General features: G+C 35.2%; 1 protein-coding gene across 2 annotated transcripts in view; it reads left to right on the top strand.

The window, feature by feature from the left end:
* ADAD1 (adenosine deaminase domain containing 1) overlaps window positions 1-13,176 on the top strand; it is a 45,466-nt gene extending 32,290 nt beyond the window's left edge. For both annotated transcript variants that reach the window (XM_061191112.1, XM_061191111.1), the window contains exons 10-11: window positions 2,982-3,114; window positions 13,063-13,176. In XM_061191112.1, the coding sequence (XP_061047095.1) occupies window positions 2,982-3,114; window positions 13,063-13,176 (247 nt within the window). The remainder of the gene's footprint in view (window positions 1-2,981; window positions 3,115-13,062) is intronic.
* Window positions 13,177-23,091: the final 9,915 nt, after the last annotated feature.

Below are 23,091 nucleotides of genomic sequence, written 5' to 3'. Positions count from 1 at the left end.
GGTGATTGCAAACGCAAAGAAAGGAGATATGATCTGATTATTCATCCCCAAAGCATTACATAAGGCAAAGAACACTTTAGCAATATAATCCACGAAGAACAACAGTTCTGAGTAACTGCAACAAATAACATAATATCAACCTTCATAAGGCAGAAATTACAGAAAATAAGAGGATAAATAGAAATACACTATTAGTTGAGGCAATAATTCACCTCTTTCAGTTCATAGTAGATTGAGTAAACAAAACAATAAGCAAGAATATAACAGTCTTAAATAACAATAAGGTAGATTTGATTAATTTCTTTAAAACTCTGTACCATAAAATATAAAATATACCTGCTTTTCAAGAACCTGCAGAACATTAACAGAAATTGACCGTATGTTAGGCCACAAAGAATATCTGAAATTCTAAGAAGTAAAAGTGATGTAGACAGTGTTCTCTGATTGTGATGCAATCAAACTGTAAATAACAAAATCAGAATATTTAAAAACCACTTTCATTGGGAAAAAGAAGTTCTCCAACTTTTGGCTCAAAGAGGAAATATAAAATGAAACCACAGAATATTTAGAATACAGAATATTTAGAAAATATTAGAATATTTAGAAAACAAGGATGTTTAGTGCATTGCCCTTCAGAACTTGTAGGATATATAGCTAAAGCAAAGTGAATGGAAAAGCCAATTCTTTAGATGCTTATAGCAACAAATAATGAAAATAAACAAAATGAAGAAGTTCATAAAACTAGAAATGTAAATTAAAGAGCTAGAGAACTGAAGAAGTTAGAAATGATCATAAAAAAAACATTCTGTGGAAAAAAATCAGTAGCTAATCTCATATATACTAATGATAAGGGAGTAATTACAGAGAAAATTAAAAGAAGTCATAAGAAACTTCTTTGCTCTACCATGCAAATATATTTGAAAATCTGGGTGAAATGCATATATTTCTAGGAAAAAATTTTTCTAAAATTGGTACAGAAGAGGGAAAAAAATCTAACATTATTTTCTTGAGAAAGTTACCAAGAAGGTGCCCTACCTCTTTTTCAAAGAAAGCATCATTCTGAGGTGGTTCGGATTAATTTTATAAACCTTTAAATAGCAGAAACTTCCAATGCTATCTAAAAAGATAGAAAACATTCAAATGCTTTTATGAAGCAAGTGTATCATTGATACTTAAACCTAATAGAAGATTGCTGCCCCCCTACCACAAAAGTTACAGACCAAGCTCACTTTTATGTCCAAGCAAAATTGCTAAATAAAATATTAGGAAGCAGAACCTTAAAATAATATATTTTATACAATAATACCAAGCGGCATTTTTTCTAGAAATGTGAGAATAACAATAAAAATAATACCAAATTAGAAACTCATATTAATATAATTTGTCATATTAATTGATCTAGGGAAAAACACCGTGTATTCATTTTTATAAATTCTAAGAAGACATGTAATACAGCTCTACAACTATTCTAGATAAAGATACTCAATAAAAAAGGAATAGATATTTTTGTTAAGGGTAAAATATATCTTTATTAGTCCAAAAGTGCCATCATGATTAATGATGAAATCTCAGAGTCATTTCTACTAACATCTGAAACAAGACATGATTGTTTACTGTTATTGCTGTTATTTAACATGTTATTTAATGCATTTGAACAAAAGAAAGAAATGAGAGATATAAAATATTGGAAAGGAGGAGGTAAAATTACGACTCTTTGCATATGGTATCATTTTATACCTGAAAAGCCCAAGAGGATCATCTAAAAAACCACCACCAAAAAAACGTATGATGGTGGAAAATTAATATATAGAGATTAGTACATTTCATTAATAGGCATGTATGTTAACTGTTACTGCATATAAACTATCTCAAAACTTAGTGGCTTAAAACAACAACCATTTATTGCTGTTCAAGTCCTTAGGTCAACTGAGCTAGATTTGGTAGCACTCTCCCATGTGTCTGGGGTCCACTCTAGGTCAGCTGTAGGGCATCTTGGCTGATCTTAGAGGGACAGCTGGGCTCTGGTCCATGTGTTCTCTCGTCTTCTAGTAGACCAGTCTTAGGAGGCTCACGTGGCAGAGTAAGGGGTCCTGAGAGAATGAGAACACAAAGCCTCTTGAGGCCCAGGCTTGGAACTGGCACATAGTCTATTTTATACACCAAAACAAGTCACAGGGCCAGCCCAAATTCACGGGGAGGAGCAATCAACCATAGTTAGTGATGGGAGAATCTGAAAAGTTACATTGTAAACAGCATGGAGACAGGGAGGAATAAAGGATTTTGGCAATTTTTGTAATCTATCACAAGAACAACTAATGAGAAGATATAATGAAGGGAAAGAGTTACAATAGCAAGAAAGCTCATGATCTGTGGATCCACTTCTATTAGAAACATAGAAGAATACGTATCTACATGTGCATACATACACACATATATATGGTGGGTGGTGAGGTGAGTGTGTATATTTTACTTTTTTAGTGAGTCAAAATTTACAAAGAGTGAAATGTACTGTACAATTTCATGAGTTTATATATATATATATATATATATATATATATATATATATATATATATATATTTATATATATGCCTGTGTAACAATTACCCCAGTCAGAATACAGGACATTTTCTTCATTTCAGAAAATACTTCTATGCCCTCTTCTAGTCAATCCTTGGTAGAACCACTGTTTTAATTTGGATCACCATAGATTAATTTTGCTTCAAACAAAAGAAATGTTCCAAATAACAATCTTCTGCTTTAATTTTTAATGCAATACTCTGATAACTTAAACTATAATTTCATAAAAGAAATTAGCTTCAGAAAGTTAAATATTCAGAATAATTTTATGTAAAAAAATTTCACTATATGCACTGCACATAATTGAGATATTTGTAGATTCTGTGTTGATTTTAATCCCTACAAGTGCCAACATAAATCACTGAATAATGATTAGTGAATGTTTCATTCTTTTCTACTTCAGTTCCCCATTTAAAAGTGGTGTGTCAATGGCAAGTCGGCTTTGTAAGGCTGCAATGTTAAGTCGATTTAACCTGCTTGCCAAAGAAGCTAAAAAAGAAGATTTACTTGAAGCTAGTACATATCATGCAGCTAAGGTAAGTCTTTAAAGGAATGAAGCTAATCACTGAAATAAAAATTTAAGACAATAATAATGTGGTAATTTTATAATGATGATGATACATAGCAAAAGTTGGGTAAATAGTTCCTGAAAATAAGAGATTGCCATGTAGTGGTAAAATTAATTTTTAAGTGAACATGCTGGAAATTGGATATGTAAATAAGTGTTGCCCCTTAAAGTAGCTACCTCAGTATGGTGTGTACCTACTTTGACAATATTGATCAAAACCTACTGTCGTACCCAGAGGAACAAAATGGTAATAAAATTTCTTATGTATATGATATTAACTATGTTAACTATAGTATTTAAGTATTCTAAAATGATATATTAGTATATTCATATAAATTAATTTGCCTGTCTTAAAATTGTGAAACACCTTTAATTTGAGTTTGTGATTTGGGCTTAAGTGATGTAGATAGCCTTTTTCTATCTTTAAAAATATATATTCCTTTTTTAGTATTACAAACATAATTCATGTTTCAGTAGAGAATTTAGAATTTTCTTTTTAAGTACAGAAGGGAAATATTACTTGTAAATCCACCTACTACTCAAATATAATACTCCTAATCTTGTAATGTAAGCATGTTATTTCAGTTTCTTGTCATGTATTTATATTTTTGTGTATGCATATATTTTAAAATATTAAGCTTATATTATATATGCTTGTTAATCTGATTTTTTCATTCAACATACTATGACCTGAGCCATTTCATAATATGATATATCCATGTTATCAAATTATTAAATACAAACTGTTTTTGATAACCTAATTTCAGTTTCAGTAATAATATAGTATTATGTGAAAGTCTCTTAATTTCACCAATATCTTAATACTCAAACTGTATAATTCCATCCTGTAAAGCAATTAATATTAACTATAGGTTTGTTTGTATATACAAACATTTTTAAGTATAAAAGCTTACCTAGACAATTTCTGGTTTTGGCATAAAGAGGTTGCAAGTCATCTCTGTAAAAAATATAAAACTGGACAAAATTATCAGGGGAAAAAACCCCTTTTCACAACTCTGGAAATTAACTAAAGGCAGAAAACACACTGAAAAGTGTATATTCTTGTAAAACTTTTAGAACTTTGGGTAAGAACAGCAAGAATTTGTGGCACCTTTGCCCAAAGCTGTTCCTGTTCTGTCTCCTTCCTCTCTGCTAGTTTGAACGGCAAGAACTGTAGTTTTATCAGATTGAGAATGCCACCAAAAGTAGTAGATTTTCTGCTAGAGGGGATGAACTTGATTTGTGGCAGAGGGTGAAAATTTGTGACTTTTTCAGCTAAATGTGCCAAACCAAACCTGGTAGAGGAAAAAAATGGAGAAAATCAGTAACTTTGCTGGCCCAAGGTTGCAGTCCTTGGGGCAAGTGGTATACCAATTAGTAACTTAACAGGTAGATCTTGGAAGTGAAAGAGCCATGGAAGGGTTGAGAGAAATTCTCTGTATATCCTTGGCTGACTGAGAAATTACACTCATGTGCAATGGAGACTCAAGAGAACCCAGTAAAGAGTGAAAGTGTGAAATAGAACTGCCTGCAACATTAAATACACTGTACCACCCACCCCTCCCCAAATGAATTGATCAGAAAAAGGTGGAAGCCTTTTAGGTTTAAGGTGTTTGAGCATAATGTCTGCTGAAATCTTTTCCTTATCACTAAGCTATTTGTTTATCACTAAGCTTTGCAGATACAGGGTAACCACTAGGAAGCCAGGCTAAAACATAACAAAACTGGAAAGAGACAATACACACCATGGGGAAAACAGATCTCACAATTGCAGCAAACTTAAAAAAAATAAAATAAAACAGAATCCGGAGTTGCTACAATATATTATCTAAAAAAGTCTCTTTCGACCAAAAATTATGGAATATGTAAAAAATAGGAAAGTAAAACCTATACTAGGTTTTAACATTCAGTAGAAACTGGTTCTGAGTGGATCCCAATGTTGAATATAGCAAAGGCTTCAAAGCAGCTATTATAAATATGTTCAAGTAATTAAAGGAAAATATAACAATGTTTCAGTAAATAGGTAATCTCCGTAGAGAAATAGAAACTACAGAAAGAAAAACCCCAAATGAATATTCTAGGATTGAAACAATATATACTAACTGAAATGAATAATTCTCTAGATGGGTTCAACAGTACATTTGAGATTGCAGAAAAAATATCAGTGGACTTTGAAGATAGATCAAAAGAAATTATTTTAAAGGACAGAATGAAACAGGTTAAAGAAAAATGAACAGAGCTTCAAAGATTTGTGGAACAGTATTAAGTGTACCAACTTATGTTGGGTTGCCTCCGCTTTTTAAGTAAAAATAAAAGACACATTTTTCATTTTCACCAAGAACTTGATTGAACAATGTATTTACCCTTTGTTCCACTACCTTCTGCCATTTTTCAGGCAACTTCATAATTCCATCTTCCCAAAACTTTTTCTTTTCAAGTAAAGAACTGCTCTGTGTACCTTTTACAGTCTTCCAGGGAATTGAAATTTTTTCCATTAAGAGAATTTTGTAAAGAGCGAAATAAATGGAAATCCAAAGGTACAATGTCTGGTAAATACAGCAGGTGAATCAGAACTTCCCAGCCAAGGTGTAACAGCTTTTGCCTGGTCATCAAAGAAACATGCTGTCTTGTGTTATTCTGATGGAAGATTATGCATTTTCTGTTGCCTAATTCTGGATGCTTTTCATCTAGTGCCGCTTTCAGTTGGTCTAATTGGGAGCAGTACTTGTTGGAATTAATCGTTTGGTTTTCTGAAAGGAGCTCATAATGGAGGACTCCCTTCCAATCCCGGCATATACACAACATCAACTTCTTTGGCTGAAGACCGACCTTTGGTGTGGTTGGTGGTGGTTCATTTCACTTGCCCCACGATCTCTTCCGTTCCACGTTATTGTACAGTATACAATTTTCATCACCCGTCACAATTTGTTTTAAAAACGGAATGTTTTCATTACACTTAAATAGAGAATCACATGTGGAAATACAGTCAAGAAGGTTTTTTTTGGCTTAACTTATGTGGAACCCAAATATCAAAGTGATTAACATAACCAAGCTGGTACAAATGGTTTTCAGCACTTGATTTGGATATTTTGAGTATGTTGGCTGTCTCCCACGTGGTATAACGTTGATTGTTCTCAGTTAATGTCTTGATTTGATCGCTGTCAACTTCAACTGGACTACCCGACCGTGGAGCATCCTCCAGCAAGAAATCTCCATCACCACACTTCAAAAACCACTTTTGACACGTTTGATCAGTCACAGCACCTTCTCTGTACACAGCACAAATCTTTTTGTGCATTTCGGCTGCGTTTTACCTTTCTTGAAATAATAAAGCATTATATGCTGAAAATGTTGCTTTTTTTCTTCCATCTTCAGTATTAAAATGGCTACACAAAAATTCACCAATTTTGATAAGTCTTTTTTTAAATGCACAGTGATATGACAGCTGTCACATACAATCTAACAAAATTGTTTTGAATGAAGTTAAAGACAGCTAAGTGATACTAGAGCCATCTTACGGAAAAAACCAAACGAACCTTTTGGCCAACCCAATGCTAGGAATCCTAGAAGAAAAGGAGAGAGAAAAGGGATCAGGAAAAACATTTGAAGAAATTACTTTAAAAAATCCCCATATTTGAGGAAAAATATTAACAGATCCAAGAAGCTCAAGAAACCCCAAGAAAGAAAAAAATAAAGATTCACACCTAGATACATCATAGTCAAACTGCTTAAGACCGAGACAAAGAGAAAATCTTGAAAGCAGCAAGAGAGAAAATAGTTATCAACCATAGACCAATACATTTTAAGGCTGATTTCTCATTAGCAGTAATGGAAGCAAACCCAGAAGAGCCAAAGCAATCTTGAAAAAGAACAAAGTTGGAGGATTCACACTTCTTGATTTCAAAGCATACTACAAAGCCATAATAATCAAGATAGTATAATACTGGTATTAGTATAAACATATAGATCAATGAAATAAAATTGACAGTCCAGAAATAAACCCTGGCAATTATGGTCAATTGACTTTTAACAAGAGTGCCAAGATCATTCAGTGGGAAAAAATAGTCTTTTCAGTGAGTAGTCCTAGGACAACTGAATATCCCCATGGAAAAGAATGAACTTGGACTTCTATGTCATACCATATACAAAAATGAATTCAAAATGGATAGACCTACATAAGAGCTAAAACTATAAAACTCAGAGAAAAACATAGGAGAAAATATTTGTATCCCTAAGTAAGAAAAAAGGCTTCTTAGATATAACAAAAACACAATCCAGAAGAAAAAAAAATAGTATTTTAAACTTCATTAAAATTAAAACTTTTGCATTTCAAAAATTATCATTAGGAAATTTACAAATCATATATTTAATAAGGGACTTGTATCCAGAATACACAAAAAACTTTTGCAACTCAATAATAAAAAGACAGATGACCAAATTTTTTGAATGAGCAAAGGATTTGAACAGACAGTTCCACAAAGAAAATTTTAAAATGGCCAATAAGCATATGGTGTTCAACATAGTCATTAGGAAAATGCGAATGAAGACCACAGTGATATACTACTTTACACACATTAGGATATAGCTATAATAAAGAATTACATTAACAGGTGTTGTCAAGAATGTGAAAAAATTGGAACTATCAGGCATTGCTGATAGGAATATAAAATGGTACATCTACTTTGGAAAACAATTTAACAGTTCCTCCAAAAGTTAAATATGAGTTATCATGTAACCCAGGAATTTCACTCCTAAGTATATGCATAAAAGAATTGAAAATACTTATCCACACCAAAACTTATACATAAATGTCTGTAACAGTATTCATAATACAGAAAAGGTAGAAACAATCCAAATGTTCATCCACTGATGAATGGATAAACAAAATGTGGCATGTCCATACTATGGACTACCATTCGTCTGTAAAAGGAACTCTGAAGTACTGATACATTCTACAGTGTGGATCAACCTTGAAAATGTTAAGTGAAAGAAGCCAGCCACAAAAGACTGCATGTATGATTCCATTTATATGAAATGTCTATAATAGACAAATTCATAGAAACAGAAAGTAGATTACTGATTTCCAGGGGCTGTGGGGAGGAGAGAATGAGGAGTGACTGCTAATGGGTACAGGATTCCTTTAAAAACAAAAGCAAAATAAAAACTTTGCCAGGTAGACAAAAATTAAGAAAATTTGTTGTTAGCAGAACTTCTCTAGAAGGAATTCCAAAGGAAGTCCTTGAGGCTTGGAAGAAATTATACCAGATGATAACAAGTCTACAGGAAGGAATAAAGAATACTATAAACAGTAATTATGTGGGTAGATATAAAAGATGTGTGTATTTTTTCTCTTATTTTCTTTAAAAAACCAAAGTTTAAAATTATTTTAGCACTGTATTATTGAATTTTATAATATATGTAAGTGGAGTATAAATGGCAATAATAAAGGACAGAGAAAGAAATGGATCAATATTGGAACAAAGTTGCTATATATTAGCAGGATTAAGTCAGTATGAATCTGAAGCAGACTATGGTAAGAGAAAAAGGCATATTGTAATTCCTAAAGTAACCATGAAGAGAATAGCTGGAAAAGTACAGCTAAAACATCAACAGAGGAATTAAAATGGCATACTAAAAATGCATTTTTAAGAGGACTAGAAGGCAATAAAGAAGCAGAGAAATAAAGGACACAGGACTTGGAAAATAAAGTGAAATGGCAGACATAAATCCACTATATCAATAATTACGTTAAATTTGAATATTCTAAATGCTCCAGAAAAAAGACGGAGATTTTTCAGATTGGGCTAAAAAGCGAGATCCAACTGTATACTGTCTGTAAGAGGCACATTAAATTCAAAGACACAAACAGATTGAAAGTAAAAGGATGAAAAAAAAAGACATACCAGGCAAACAATAGCAGTAAGAGAGCTGAAGTGTTTATATTAATATCAAACAAGTACACTTCAAGATGAGCAATATTACTAGAGACAAAGGGTAACGTGTTATAGTGGTAAAAGGTTAATACATTAGGAACATACAACAATTATATAAGTATATGGGTATAACAGCAGAACCCCAAAATACATAAGCAAAAAATGACAGCATTTAAAGGTGAAATGGACAATCTACAATTATAGTTGGAGGTTTTAATGTTCCTCTCTCAGTAATTGATAGTTCAACTAGACAGAAAATCAGTAAGAATATAGAAGGCTTGAATAACACTACAAACCAACCAGACTAAACACTATACACAACAGCAGAATATACATTCTTTTCAAACACACATGGGGCATTCTCCACTATAGGCCATACAGGCCATAAAGCAAGTCTCAATAAGTTTAAAAGGATTAAAATTATACAAAGTATGTTCTAACTACTATGGAATTGAATTAGAAATCAACAACAGAATGAAATCTAGAAATAATTATACATTTGGAAATTAAACAACTTCTAATCCACTAGTCAAAGAAAAAATTACAAGGGAAATTAAGAAATATCTCAAACTGAATGAAAATGAAAATACAAGATATTAAAATTTAGAGAATATAATCAAAGAAATGCTTAGAAATGCATAGCTTTAAATGCTTATATTAGAAAGGAAGAGAACCATAAAATCAGTTATTTAACCTTCCACCTCAAGAAGTTAGAAGAGCAAATTAAAAAAAACAAAGAAGAAATAATATAGGATGGGTTGGAAATTAATGAGATAAAAGGAAAATCAATAGAAAAATCAAAATTTGGTTCATTGAAAAAAATGAACAAAAAAAATCATAATACTTTAGCTAGACTAAAGAACTAAGAAATAATTGAGAAATAAGAGACAACGCAAGTGACCAAAATCTTGATGAAAGGGGAGTCATCACTGAAGACCCCAAAGAGCTAAAATAATTATAAGGAAATACTATAAACAATCTTTTGTCAACAAATTAGACAAGTTAGATGAAATGGATGCATTCCTAGAAAGACAAATTACAAAACTTGACTAAAGAGAACATCTGAATTGAACTAAAGTAAAAAAAAAATTGAATTATTAGTTAAAATTCTTTACTTAAAGAAAAGCACCAGTGCAGTTATGGCTTCGCTGGTGAATTCTACCAAACATAACAGCAAAAATTAACATAAATCCTACAAAAACTGTTTAATAAAATAAAGGAGGAGAGAATGCTTCCCAACTCATTTTATGAGGCCAGTATAATAACCCTGATACCAAAAGTGGGCAGAAACATCCAGGAAGTGAAAACTACAAATCAGTATCTCTTAGGAACATAAATGCAAAAATTCTTCGTAAGATATTTACAAACCAAATCCAGCAACATATAAAACGGATTATACACCATGACCAAGGAGGTTTATTCCAGGAGGCAAGGGTGATTTAACATCAGAAAATCATTTGATGTATTATGTGAATATATTCAAGTTCAAAACCCACATACTTATCTCAGTAGATGTACATAATGCATTTGACAAAATCCAACACCTATTCACAATAAAAACACTGAACAAATAAGAAATAGAAGTGAACTTCCTCAACCAGATAAAGGGCATCAGTGAAAACTACAGTTTACGTGACAATGCTGAAAGGCTGAATACTGTTTCCCCTTCCCCCAAAGATGGCTCTCACCACTTCTAGACAGCATGATCTATACGTCCTAGGTAGAGCAGCAAGGCAAGAAAAAGGAATAAAAGGCATCCAGACTGGAAAGGAAGTAGAAAAACTGTCCTTATTTCTAAATGATCTTGTATGTAAAATATCCTGTGGAATCTACCAAAAACAACTATATCATATGTGAATTTAGCACACAGTATAAGAACAATATAGAAAAATAAATTGTATATTTATATACTAGGACTGAACACTCCAGAATTAAACTTGAGAAAAAAATTTCATCCACAGGAGCATAAAAATAAACTTAGGAATAAATTTAACAAAAGAAGGTAAGACCTGTACACCAAAAATGATGAAACATTGCTGAGAGAAATTTAAAAAGACCTAAGTAAGTGGAGAGATGTACCGTTTCATAGGTTGGAAAACTCAGTATTTTTAGAATGTCACTTCTTTCCTAAATAATCTATGGATTCAGTGCAAGTTCTATAAAAATCCCAGTAAGCTTTTGTGTAGAAATTGACAAGCTGATTCTAAAATTGTTACGTAAAATCCAAAGAACATAGAAGAACCAAAACAATTTTTTAAAAGAACAAAATTGGTAGAGTTACCCTACCTAGTTTCAACAACTTACCATAAAGCCACAGTAATCAAGACAATGTATTGATGTAATGATAGACATATAGATCAATGGAACAGAATGAGACCAGAAATACACCCACACACTTACAATCAATTGATTTTGTACAAAGGTACAAAGTAATTTAATGGGAGAAAGAACAATCTTTTCAACAAATGGTGCTGGAACAGTTGGGTATCTGTGGGCAAGCCAAAAAATTAACTTAGACTTATATCGGTCTTACAAAAGCTTCAAAATGGATCATAGAACTAAAAGAAGTAAAAACTATAAAAACTTCCAAAGAAAATGTGAGGAAACATTTGTCTTCCTAGGTTAGGCAAATTTTTCTTAGATATGACACCAAAAGCACAATCCATAAAAGAAAAAATTGATGGACTCCAGAATTTAAAACTTGGATTAAGAAAATGAAGATACAAGCCACAGAATGGAAGAAAATACTTGCAAATCATACACTTGACAAAGGTCTTAGATCTAGAATAGATAAAGAACTCTTATAACTCATTATTAAGTGGGCAAACAACCCAGTTTTTCAAAGTGGCAAATAATATATACAAATGACTAATACACGTATAAAAGATACTCAGCCTGATTACTCATTAGGAAGATGCAAAATCAAACCACAGTGAGATACCACTGCACACCTACTAAAATCCAAAGGACTGACTACACCGGGTGTTTTTGTGGAGAAACTAGAAACCTGTTGCACTGCTGACGGGAATGTTAAAATGGTATAAAGCACTTTGGAAAACAGTTTGGCAGTTTGTTATGGAGACAAACGTATATTTACCATGTGATCCAGCACTTCCATTGGTATCTATCCAGGAGAAACAAAAACTTATATCCACACAAGCCTCTACATAAATGTTTACAGCATCGTTATTTATAGTAGCCAAACCTGGAAACAGTTCAAATGTTCATCAGCTGGTGAATGCATAAACAATGTGATATATCCATACGATGTAATACTAATCAACAATAAAGAGGAACAAACTGATACATCAAACAACATGAATGAATCTGAAAATGGTATGCTAACCGAAGGAAATCTGACACAAAAGAGCACATGCTGTGTTAATCACTTTTAATGAAATTTCTTGAAAAAGGAAAACTAGAGACAGAAAGTAGATTCTTGATTGCCTAGGACTGGGGCTGGAAATATAGAGCACAATGGAACTTTTTGCAGGTGATGGAATTGTTTTACAACTGGACAGTGATGGTTGCACACATATATAAATTTAGTAAAAAAAATCAAACAATACTTACTAGTGGGTGAATTTATGGTATACATATATTACCTAAGTATAGCTGTTTTTTTTAAAGTATGTTCATTTAAAAAAAATGAAAGGAAATAAACCAAAATATTAATGATGGTTATCTGTAGTTTGGGGATTACAGGTGATTTTTATTTACTTCTGTTTTCTCTATTTTTCAAGTTTTCTGTAATGAGTATGATTACTCTTCTAATTAAAAATTAAAGAAGAAAAATTGTCTTTTAGGAGTGTTGGGAAGGAAAATTTTTAGTTTCAAAAACAATACTGAGGAAAATGGGAAATCAAAAAGATTTTTCTTAATTTTTAAAATGTCAAACTAAAGAAAGAAAATTAGGGCTACTTACTTTTCATAAGCCTAATTCTGCCTATATTCTATAATTCAATATTTTTTTCTTTCTGTAGCATATGTCTGGATCCTATCAAGAAGCTAAAACTTTGTTGAAATCCTACTTACAGCAGCATGGCTATGGCTCCTGGATTGTGAAATCTCCCTGTATAGAGCAATTTAGTATGTGAATTAAGCAATCCATTGTCATGTTAAAAATCTTTTTTTTTCTTCGTGTGTTTTGACTACTAAATTGTTTTTTTAAATACTGGTGGTTTTCGGCTTTTAAAATCAGTCATACAACAGCAGTGTTCAGAGATTGCTGAAATTTTGTAAATATTCATGTCAATTTACGTTGAAACATTAGGGTTTTAAATGTTTTTTAGTTTTTGAAAAAATAATTACCTGCTTCAATATATAGCTATTTTGTATTTATTTTTATAGACATTATAAAGCCATTACCCTTTTGTAATTTAAAAGAATATTCATTTTCTTTTAAGTTTTTGCTTTAAAGTTATTTGTTCAGCAAAGATATTCAGCATTGTGTCCTGATATCTCAAGTTTTTTTCTTAATTAAAAATTGGAATTCAAGAATATAAATAATTCTTACTCATTTGTTGATTAAATCAACAGACATTTGAATGTCTAATATTTGCCAATAACCATAGTAAGAAACAGTAACTAAAACATCATTTCTCATGTCAGAGAAGCTCTTGAATGCAAACTGAACATGTAAATGCAGAAAAATGTTAACCTTATTAGGGAATAATTTGATACATTTGTTATTCTGATTAATAGAGGATTATCGTAAATGCTTTAAGATTGCCTATTTTCAGGTATTCTGTAAGATCCATCCAAATGTTATTCTTTATAATTTAGATTGGTAGGGATTTCTAATAATAGATCAATAAAAGATTATTTAGCTTTATATTTGTATTTGTTTATACAGTTAGATGAAAGAAAAAGTTCAGTTACTCTTGGGTTAGGATATATATCTTTATTGAAGTTGGGAGTTTGTGCCATACTCTTCGATCTCTTCCTTAGTTTAAATCACAGATGAATTAAACATTGGCTCTCAGACTTTGTTCCTCTTAGCTTGGATCTTTATTAAATTAGTAAGTCTCACTCCAACTCCAACCCATATGAACTATTATAATCTCTGATAAGGTTAATGTAGGGTTTTTGTGTTTTTGGATTTGTTTTTTGTCTGTTCTAAAAGTATGGTAGAGTTTAGTTGATGAACATTGAAGTCATTCTGGAAAGACATACTTACATGTCTTTCAGTAGACTAGATTTTATACTTATCAGTAGGTTGAACCATGTGAAATTGCCATTTTTATGGGAGGGAAGTAGGTCAAAAATGGTCAAATATGGGCAGTTTCATGTGGATCAACATAAATATACTATTATTAATAAGTTCCATTTCCATCAATTAGATGATATCTAGTGCTTATTTCTCTAAATTGGTATTTCCTTCTAAAATCATTTTAGTCTCTTATCTGGGTTGATTCCATCTACAGCTAATTTCCAGCCTTTATTTCTATTACTTTACCTCTCTTTGATAGTAAATTGCCTCTAAAAATACAACGCATTTCATCTTCTCTTGGCTCTTCACATTTGTGGGTATTTTGTTTTTGACTGACACAAAATAAGGAAGAGCACCAGGTGGTTAATATTTGCCTCTGAAAGTTTTGCCTAACTAGTAAAAGGTCATTTGTTAGACAATTTATTTCCTCAAGAAATTTTTAATTTTAAGGGTAAGGTAAAACAAATATACCCAGCTGTTTTATAGACAGAATCTAGTAAGTGCCACTTATTTATTCAACAAGTGGTCACTGCGTGTCTCTGTGTATGTATTATGTCAACTTACATATGGTGTTGTGATTTAGAGAAAGATTATATTCTAGAGAGGGATAAGCTATATAAAGGGTAAAGGAGATGGCATTTAGTAGAAGGCAGTCATTTAGTAGAAGGGGCAGGATATAGATGTGAAACCCAACATTGGCTATTATGACTCTTGACAATTGTAAATTATTTCATTTCTTTTAGCTCAGTTTTTTATCTTTGCAAGGATGAAATTGGTACTTGTGGTTGTTATTCTTTGTTCAGGGTTGGAAGCTTAATAGAAAGGACTTCAGGCTGCCCTTCATCAAAAGTGGAAATGCTTATTATCTCTTCTATATATAATGTATTGGGGTTGTACAAAATATTTTGCTTTAAGAAAAGCAAACTTTTTAATATAAATCATATGTAATATTTAATTTATAAGCATGCTGAACACAATATTTGTAAGTATGATAAATATGTTATTTGTGGCAGATATTTTTCAAAGATTTTTATAAGAAAGGTAGATAATTATGAAATACTTTTATGTAGAAGGATTAGGGGTAAGCTATTTTTCAATACAGGAAAAACATTTTCTTCAAAGTTCCATTTATTTTTAAAGTTCTGTTGGGAAAAGCAAACTTCTAAATTTAGACTTCTAAACCTCTACTTCTAAAGTGTTCAAAAACCCATGAAACTAGTTTAAAGTCCTCTTTTAGCTCCAAGGTTCTGTTATGTTACCTGAAGCAAGCACTGAAAGATGGGTAAAATTTAGAAGGTTGAAATGAGAGAGAGAATGCATTCCACTTAGAAATTATGAAGCAAAGATTAGAGGGGAAATGTTACAGTGTTTGAGGCCAATATAGAACACTGGATGGAAGATTTGAGAAATGAGTCTAGCAGATGTTCTCAGTTTGGTAGGCAGAAGGGAGTCCTTGAAAGATTTTGTGTAGGGAAGTGACCTACAATAAAACAGCATTTCACAACATTTTCTTTGTTTACTTATGGAAATTTTCAGACATACAGAAGTAGAGAGAGTAGTACCCATCACACCTGTATTATTAAATCATGGCATGATTATTAAAACAATCTTGTTTCATATATACCTCCCCAAAGTAGATTATGTTAGAGCGAATATCAGACATGTTATTTCATCTGGAAATACTTTGATATGTATCTGTAAAATATGAGGGCTCTTTAATACACACACACCTGTGTGTGTATAACCACAATTCAATTAGTATACCATAAGAATTAATAGTAATTCTCTCATCTCATAAATGTTGTATATATTTTTGGAATCAAGATCAAAATTACATCCATTTATTGAAATTCGAATTTTTGTTAAGTATCTCTTAATCTATAGATGCCCTCTCATTTTTTTCTTTTAATTTAGTTCTTGAAAAAACTGGGTTCTTTGTTTGCAAAGTTTCCCACAGTCTCATTTTGCTGCTGTTATTGGTTATTGCTGTTATTTCTTTTGCTCTCTCGTGATTTGATGACTATCTTTAGTGTTACATTTGAATTCCTTTTTCTTTTCTTGCATGTGTATCTATTACAGATTTTTGGTTTGTGATTATCATGCAGTTTTTATATAACAATCTATATATATACATGATGGTTTTAAGTTGCTGGTGTCTTTTTTTTTAACATCTTTATTGGAGTATAATTGCTTTACAATGGTGTGTTAGTTTCTGCTTTATAACAAAGTTAAGTTGCTGGTCTCTTAATTTCAAATGCATATTAATAACTCTGCATTTGTTCTCACCTCCCATCACGATTACTGCCTTTTATATCATATTTTACATCTAATTGTTTTGTGTATCCATTAACCGCTTATTGTGGATATAGATGATTTTACTACTTCTGTCTTTTAACCTGTCTACTAGCTTTGTGTGTGGATCATTTCTTACGTTTGCTGTATGTTTGCCTTAACTGATGAGCTTTTTCATTTCTTAATGTTCCTGTTTCCAGTTGTGACCTTTTCTTTTTCACTTAAAGAAGTTCCTTTAACAGTTTTTGTAAAGCTGGTTTGGTGGTACTGAATTCTTTTACCTTTTTCTTATCTGTAAAACTTCTGATCTGTCCATCATATCTGAGTGAGAGCCTTGCCAGGTAGAGTATTCTTGATTGTAGGTTCTTTCCTTTTATCACTTTAAATATATTGTGCCACTCCCTTCTAGCTTGCAGAGTTTCCGCTGAAAAGTCAACTGATAGCCTTATCGGAGTTCCCTTATATGTTATTTGTTGCTTTTCCCTTGCTGCCTTTTTTTTTTTTTTTTTAAATAAATTTATTTATTTATTTATTTTTATTTTTGGCTATGTTGGGTCTTCGTTTCTGTGCGAGGGCTTTCTCCAGTTGCGGCGAGCGGGGGCCACTCTTCATCGCGGTGCGCGGGCCTCTCACTATCGCGGCCTCTCTTGTTGCGGAGCACAGGCTCCAGACGCGCAGGCTCAGTAATTGTGGCTCACGGGCCCAGTTGCTCCGCGGCATGTGGGATCCTCCCAGACCAGGGCTCGAACCCGTGTCCCCCGCACCGGCGGGCAGACTCCCAACCACTGCGCCACCAGGGAAGCCCTCCCTTGCTGCTTTTAATATTCTCTCTTTATCTTTAATTTTTGCCATTTTAATTACAGTGTGTCTTAGTGTCTTCCTCTTTGGGTTAATCCTGTGTGGGATTCTCTGTGCTTTATGGACTTGGATGTCTGTTTCCTTTCCCAGATTAGGGAAGTTTTTAGCTATTATGTCTTTAAGTATATTCTCAGCTTCGTTCCCTCTCTTCTCCTTTTGGGACCCCCTATAATGCAAATATTAGTGTGCTTGATGTTGTCCCAGAGGTCTCTTAAGCTGTCCTTATTTTCAGTCTTTTTTCTTTTTTCTATTCAGTATCAATGATTTTTAACTACTCTGTCTTCTAGCTCACTGATCCATTCCTCTGTATCATTTAGTCTTCTGATGTATTTTTCATTTCAGTTGCTGTATTTTTCTTCTCTTTTTGGTGGTTCTTTATATTTTCTAACTCTTTTTTAAAAACTTCGAACTTCTCGCTCTATGCATCCATTCTTCTCCCAAGTTGTTTGATCATCTTTACGATCCCTACCCTCAGCTCTTCTTCGGGTAGGTTGCCTAACTCCACTTCACTTATTTCTTCTTCTGGGGTTTTATCTTGTTCCTTCATCTGGGACATGGTCCTCTGTCACCTCAGTTTGCCTAAGTTGCTATTTGTATTTTTATGTATCTGGTGGATTAGTTATGTTTCCTGACTTTGGAGAAGTTCCCTTTGTATGAGGCGTCCTATGCATCCCAGCAACACACTCCCCTCTCATCATCTGAACTGTATCTCTAGGGGTTCCCTTTATGAGGGCTACAGGGTCCTTCCGTTGTGAAGGGCCTGACTAGTGGGCAGTCAGTCTTTTAGGCTTTGTTGGTCCCCAATTGGTTGCCAGGTCTTGCCTTGTGCACAGGCTGCTGGCTGCTGGTTGGTGGGGCTGGGTCACAAGGAGGTGGCTGACTGCAGAGCCGCAGGGAACCTCAGGACTAGTGCTGCCTTACTGGTAGGCAGAGGCAGGGTCCAGAAGACTCTGAGGCTGTTGCCTGCCCACTAGTGGGTGAAACGAGGTCCTCGGGTTAGAGCCGGACTACTGGCAGGCAGAGCCAGGACCTGGAGTCTGGTTGCAGGACCTAGGGGTCCCAGTGCTGGTGTCAGATGGCTGGTGGGGGAAACTGGTTCCTGACACAGTTTGGTAAGGGGTCTGGGGTGTCCTGAAGCTTGTGCTGGCCTACTAGTGGGTAAGGCTGTTGCCCAGCTGGTCCCAGGACAGGGTCTGGCCTGCTGATGGCAGGCTGGGTCCACAGGCTGTAGGATTGTGGTTTTCTTGCATCTGGTGTTTACCCCTGGTAGGTGAGGCTAATCCAGAGGCTAGAGCAGACTTCCTGGGGGCATGGCCAGGGCCCAGGGGATTCTGGGACTGGTGCTTGCCCACTGGTAGGTGGAGCTGGGTCCTGGGCCCTCTGGTGTGCAGGGCTGTGACCAGAGGCAGCTGTGGGCTCAGTGGGTCTTAAGGCAGCCTATATGCTGAGGGGTAGGGTGTGTCCCTGCCCACTTAACTGCTTGGCCTAGAGCATTCCAGCACTGGCACCTACCAGCTGTTGGGCCAGGGCAGGGCTGGGTCCTGGGGCTAATAAGCTAGAGGGATGATTCCACAGTGGCACCCACCAGCACCAGTGTCACTTGGTAGAAGGAGCTCCCAAGCATGGCTGCTGCTAGCATCTGTGTCCCCAGGGTGAGCCATACTTGCCTCCTGCATCTCCAGGAGACTCTCCAAGAGCAGCAGGCAGGTCTGACCCAGGCTCCTATCAAATTACTGCTTTTGTCCTGGAGTGTGTGAGATTTTGTGTGTGCTCTTTTAAGTGAGATCTCTATTTCCCCCAGTCCTCCGGGACTCCCAAAATTAAGTCCCACTGCCTTTCAAAGCCAAATACGTTGGGGGCTCATCTTCCTGGTGCAGGACTCCTGGGTTGGGGTGTTTGACGTGGGGCTTGGACCTCTCACTCCTGTGAGAGAACCTCTGCCACAGTGGTTGCCCACCCAGGCATGTGACCTGACTATATCGTGAATCTGCCCCTCCTACCCATCCTGTTGTGGTTCCTTCTTTACATCTTAAGTTGTAGAAGATCTTTTCTGGTAGGTTCCAGTCTTTTTCATTGACGATTGTTGTGTAAATAGTTGTGATTTGGGTGTGCTTGTGAAAGGAGTTGAGCCCAGGCCCGGAGACAGCTGAAGCCTGGACAGTCAACTGTGTCCTTAGGCAGCCTGTTATTTACCCCCATGTCCAGTAATGCCAGTTTCTTATCTGTGCCATGGTTTGAAAAAGGTTAGAAAGCAGTATTCTAAACTTTTTAATGAAAAATGTGATGGTGTTGATCATGTATTACGTCACTGCCTATTGAGGTAGAATAGCCGTTTAATTATATCTGTTATAGGAACTTACAATTTTTTAGTTGGGAGGTATTTTTAGATAATAATATTTCATTTTGCACATGAGGTAGTGACATGACTGAGCATTATTTTAAGGAAGCCTTAGATGAAACTTGTGAAAAATAATTTAAGGATAATATGTACATGAAATAGGTACAGATACTTTAAAAATATTGTTGCGGAGTGGATATGAGTGTTGTCAAGCTTCATAATAACAGTTAATGAAGGATCACTGTGACTTTCAAATGCAAGTTTATTTTCTTTGAGAATGAGCTGAAATTGATGGTTCCTAGATAAAGATAACTTTTCTTTGATGTGAGAAAGGAGAAAGAATATTGTTAAGTAAACAGGAAGCATGCGAATTTCCTCTTTAGAAATCTTTTGATCCTGGTACCATACTATAAATTAAGTTGATTTAAAATACAACTTTCTACTCTGTCACTTCTTGTGTTATAATAGATGTCAAAAGTATTTTTGTTTAGTGTAATAGTTTTAGTAGTATCAAAGGAGCATCCTGACTACCAAAACAGTATTTGTTCCTGGAAATAACATACATGTTTCTGTTGTTAAAAAGTCTGCTGAGCCTGAATTCCCTTTCTTTGTGATATTTTAAATCTGGATTATTTTCTTAGAAGCTATAGTTTTTATTGTTACATGATGGTAGAGGTTAAAAAGGTATACTACTCCTGGGAGATTGGTATTACCATTTAAAATCTTTAAATGAATTATTTTGAGAGTTGTGGTTTAAATTGTTCTACATATATTAATATGTTATGTTTGTTAAGAGTTTTGATCTTGATCGTCCAAGCAGCGTTTTTTTATTTTTAATAGCTCCCAGTAGTTGAGGGTGTGCCAAGACCAGCTAGTGTCCCAAAGGGGAAGAATTCAGCATCTAGAACCTAGGTTGATTGGAAGCCAGACCCTCAGGCAGCAGCTGTTAAAGTATACAAACATATATAGTTTTATGGGACCACAAGCCTAAGCCCCACTGGTCCCCCTGAGCCAGACAATCTGGAGGTATCCCCTGGGCAGCATTCACAAAAATCAGGGCTTCAGACAAGTGTATAAGCTCCTTTCTGGGAGGTACCGTTGAACGGTGGCAAGGCAGAGGAAGAGTGCAAAGATGATTTTTCCCGGCCTGTGTTCCCTGAGAGCACCTTCGTGTCCTCTAGATGTGTACCAAACTTGAAGCCTGCCCCTAAGGCCAAAGGTCCACGACTAGCAAGTCCCTCTTTCACAGAAAGTCTGGGCGTGTATTTCAGTCTGCTATCTGTGTAGTGCCCTGAGGGGGAGGCTGCCAAGAGCTGTCTCTCCAGTGTTACAGTCCCGTGGTACCCAAGAATGCAAGCCCCCCTGGCCACCAGAGCCAGGCAGTCCAGGGCAGCAGTTACAAAACCAGAACATCAGAGAAGGCTATAAGCTCCTTTCTATAAGATACCAATGAGCTGAAGTGAGGTAGAGGGAGAGCACGAAGATTGCATCCACTGGCATTCTCTGAGAGCACCTCTGTAGGTCCCTATAAGTGTGTCAAACCAGAAGCCTGACCCTCAGACTAAAGCTCATGGACAAGGAAATAGGCCTCTTTCTCAGAAAGAGTGGGGGTGTGTTTCAGCCTGCTACATGCGCAGTGCCCTGGGAGTGATAGACTTCCAAGAACTCTCTCTGATTGTTACAGTCCTGTAAGACACGGGAATACAGGCCCCTGGTCTCTAGAGACAGGTGATCAAGGGGCATCCCCTGGGTGGCAGCCACAAAAACTGGGTCACCATATATAAAAAAACCAGGGTGAACAAAGTGAGAGAGTGGCATGGACTAATATATACTACCAAATATAAAATAGATAGCTAGTGGGAAGCAGCCGCATAGCACAGGGAGATCAGCTCCATGCTTTGTGACCACCTAGAGGGGTGGGATAGGGAGGGTAGGAGGGAGACGCAAGAGGGAGGAGATATGGGGATATATGTATATGTATAGCTGATTGACTTTGTTATAAAGCAGAAACTAACACACCATTTTAAAGCAATTATACTCCAATAAAGATGTTTAAAAAAAAAAAAAAAAAACCAGGGCAGCAGGTGTGTGTAGAATCTCCCCTCCAGGAGATACTGGTGTTCTGAAGCACGGCAGAGGGAGAGTGTGAGTGGGAAGATGGTGCCCTCTGGCTTTAGCAAAGCAGAATGAAAGCAGGAAGATGGTGCCCACCTGGAGAGTATACCAACAGGCCCCTGCCCCTCAGACCAGTGCTTTAAAATTAGGAAATGAATCTCCTTTACATAAAGTCTGGACACTTTTCAAAGGACTGCTTCTACATTGGGCCCTGGGGCAGGTGAGTCTGTATACAAGCCCTCAGTTTGCCACAGCTCTCCAAGTCTCACGGGTGCAAGCCTCATTGGTCTTCAAAGCCAGGTGTTTGGAGGACTGTTTCTCAGGTGCTGGCCTTAAAAGTTGGAGTCCAGTGTGTGGTATCATGAGCCCTCTGCTGCTCAGTGAGAAGCTCCAGGTTTTGAGTTCCCTCCTGGTTGTGGGTCACCTCACAGTAGATGGGATTTATGGTGAGATTGTGTCTTAGGCTTTCCTGTCCACTTTGATGTGATGTCCCTCTCATTTGCCCAATGTGAAGGGGCAAACTGGTTTTGCTGGTTTTTAGTTTTGTTTCCAGAGGAAATTATTCCATATATAGCTGTAGATTAGGTGTGTCCATGGGAGGAGGTGAGTTCAGGAACTTGCTACATTGCTGTCTTGAATTGGAGCCTCTCCTCTCCATCTTTATCCAAATTCTTCCTATTTTAAGGACAGCTCCAATGTAACTTTTCCATTAAATTTTCTCTGAAACCTTCTAGTTGTAAATATCCTTCCTATCTCTGAACTCCCATATATCCATCCCTCTCTTAACACATTTATTTTTACTTCTTATCACTGTTACTAAATTGTAAATTTGTTCATTTTTTTCTTATAGCCTCCTGGGCAGTGACTTTAAGTAATTAGTTAATAAATATTTACTTATTGAAAACTAAGTTTTTATATTTTTTCCCAAGAATGAAAGATGCTATGTGTAGACACGTCTAGAGACAACTAAATTTACTACTTCAGAAACTGGGGGCATCTCTGAGTCCCTTAGATATATGCTGTTATAGATGAATTATCTTATTTGATCATTTACTGCTAGAATTTTAATGACTACACTTCCTGTATAACTGCACTTACTAAGATGACTTCTACTTTTAAAAGCCAAGGACTTTCTGAATTAAGAAGGTATACGACACCAAGTTTAATGTGTTGTTCTTTTTTTTACTAAAAAAACTT

This window comes from Eubalaena glacialis, chromosome 5, assembly GCF_028564815.1.
Source record: "Eubalaena glacialis isolate mEubGla1 chromosome 5, mEubGla1.1.hap2.+ XY, whole genome shotgun sequence".
In the NCBI taxonomy this organism is placed as follows: Eukaryota; Metazoa; Chordata; class Mammalia; order Artiodactyla; family Balaenidae; genus Eubalaena; species Eubalaena glacialis.
This window is presented reverse-complemented; position numbering and strand designations above follow the sequence as displayed.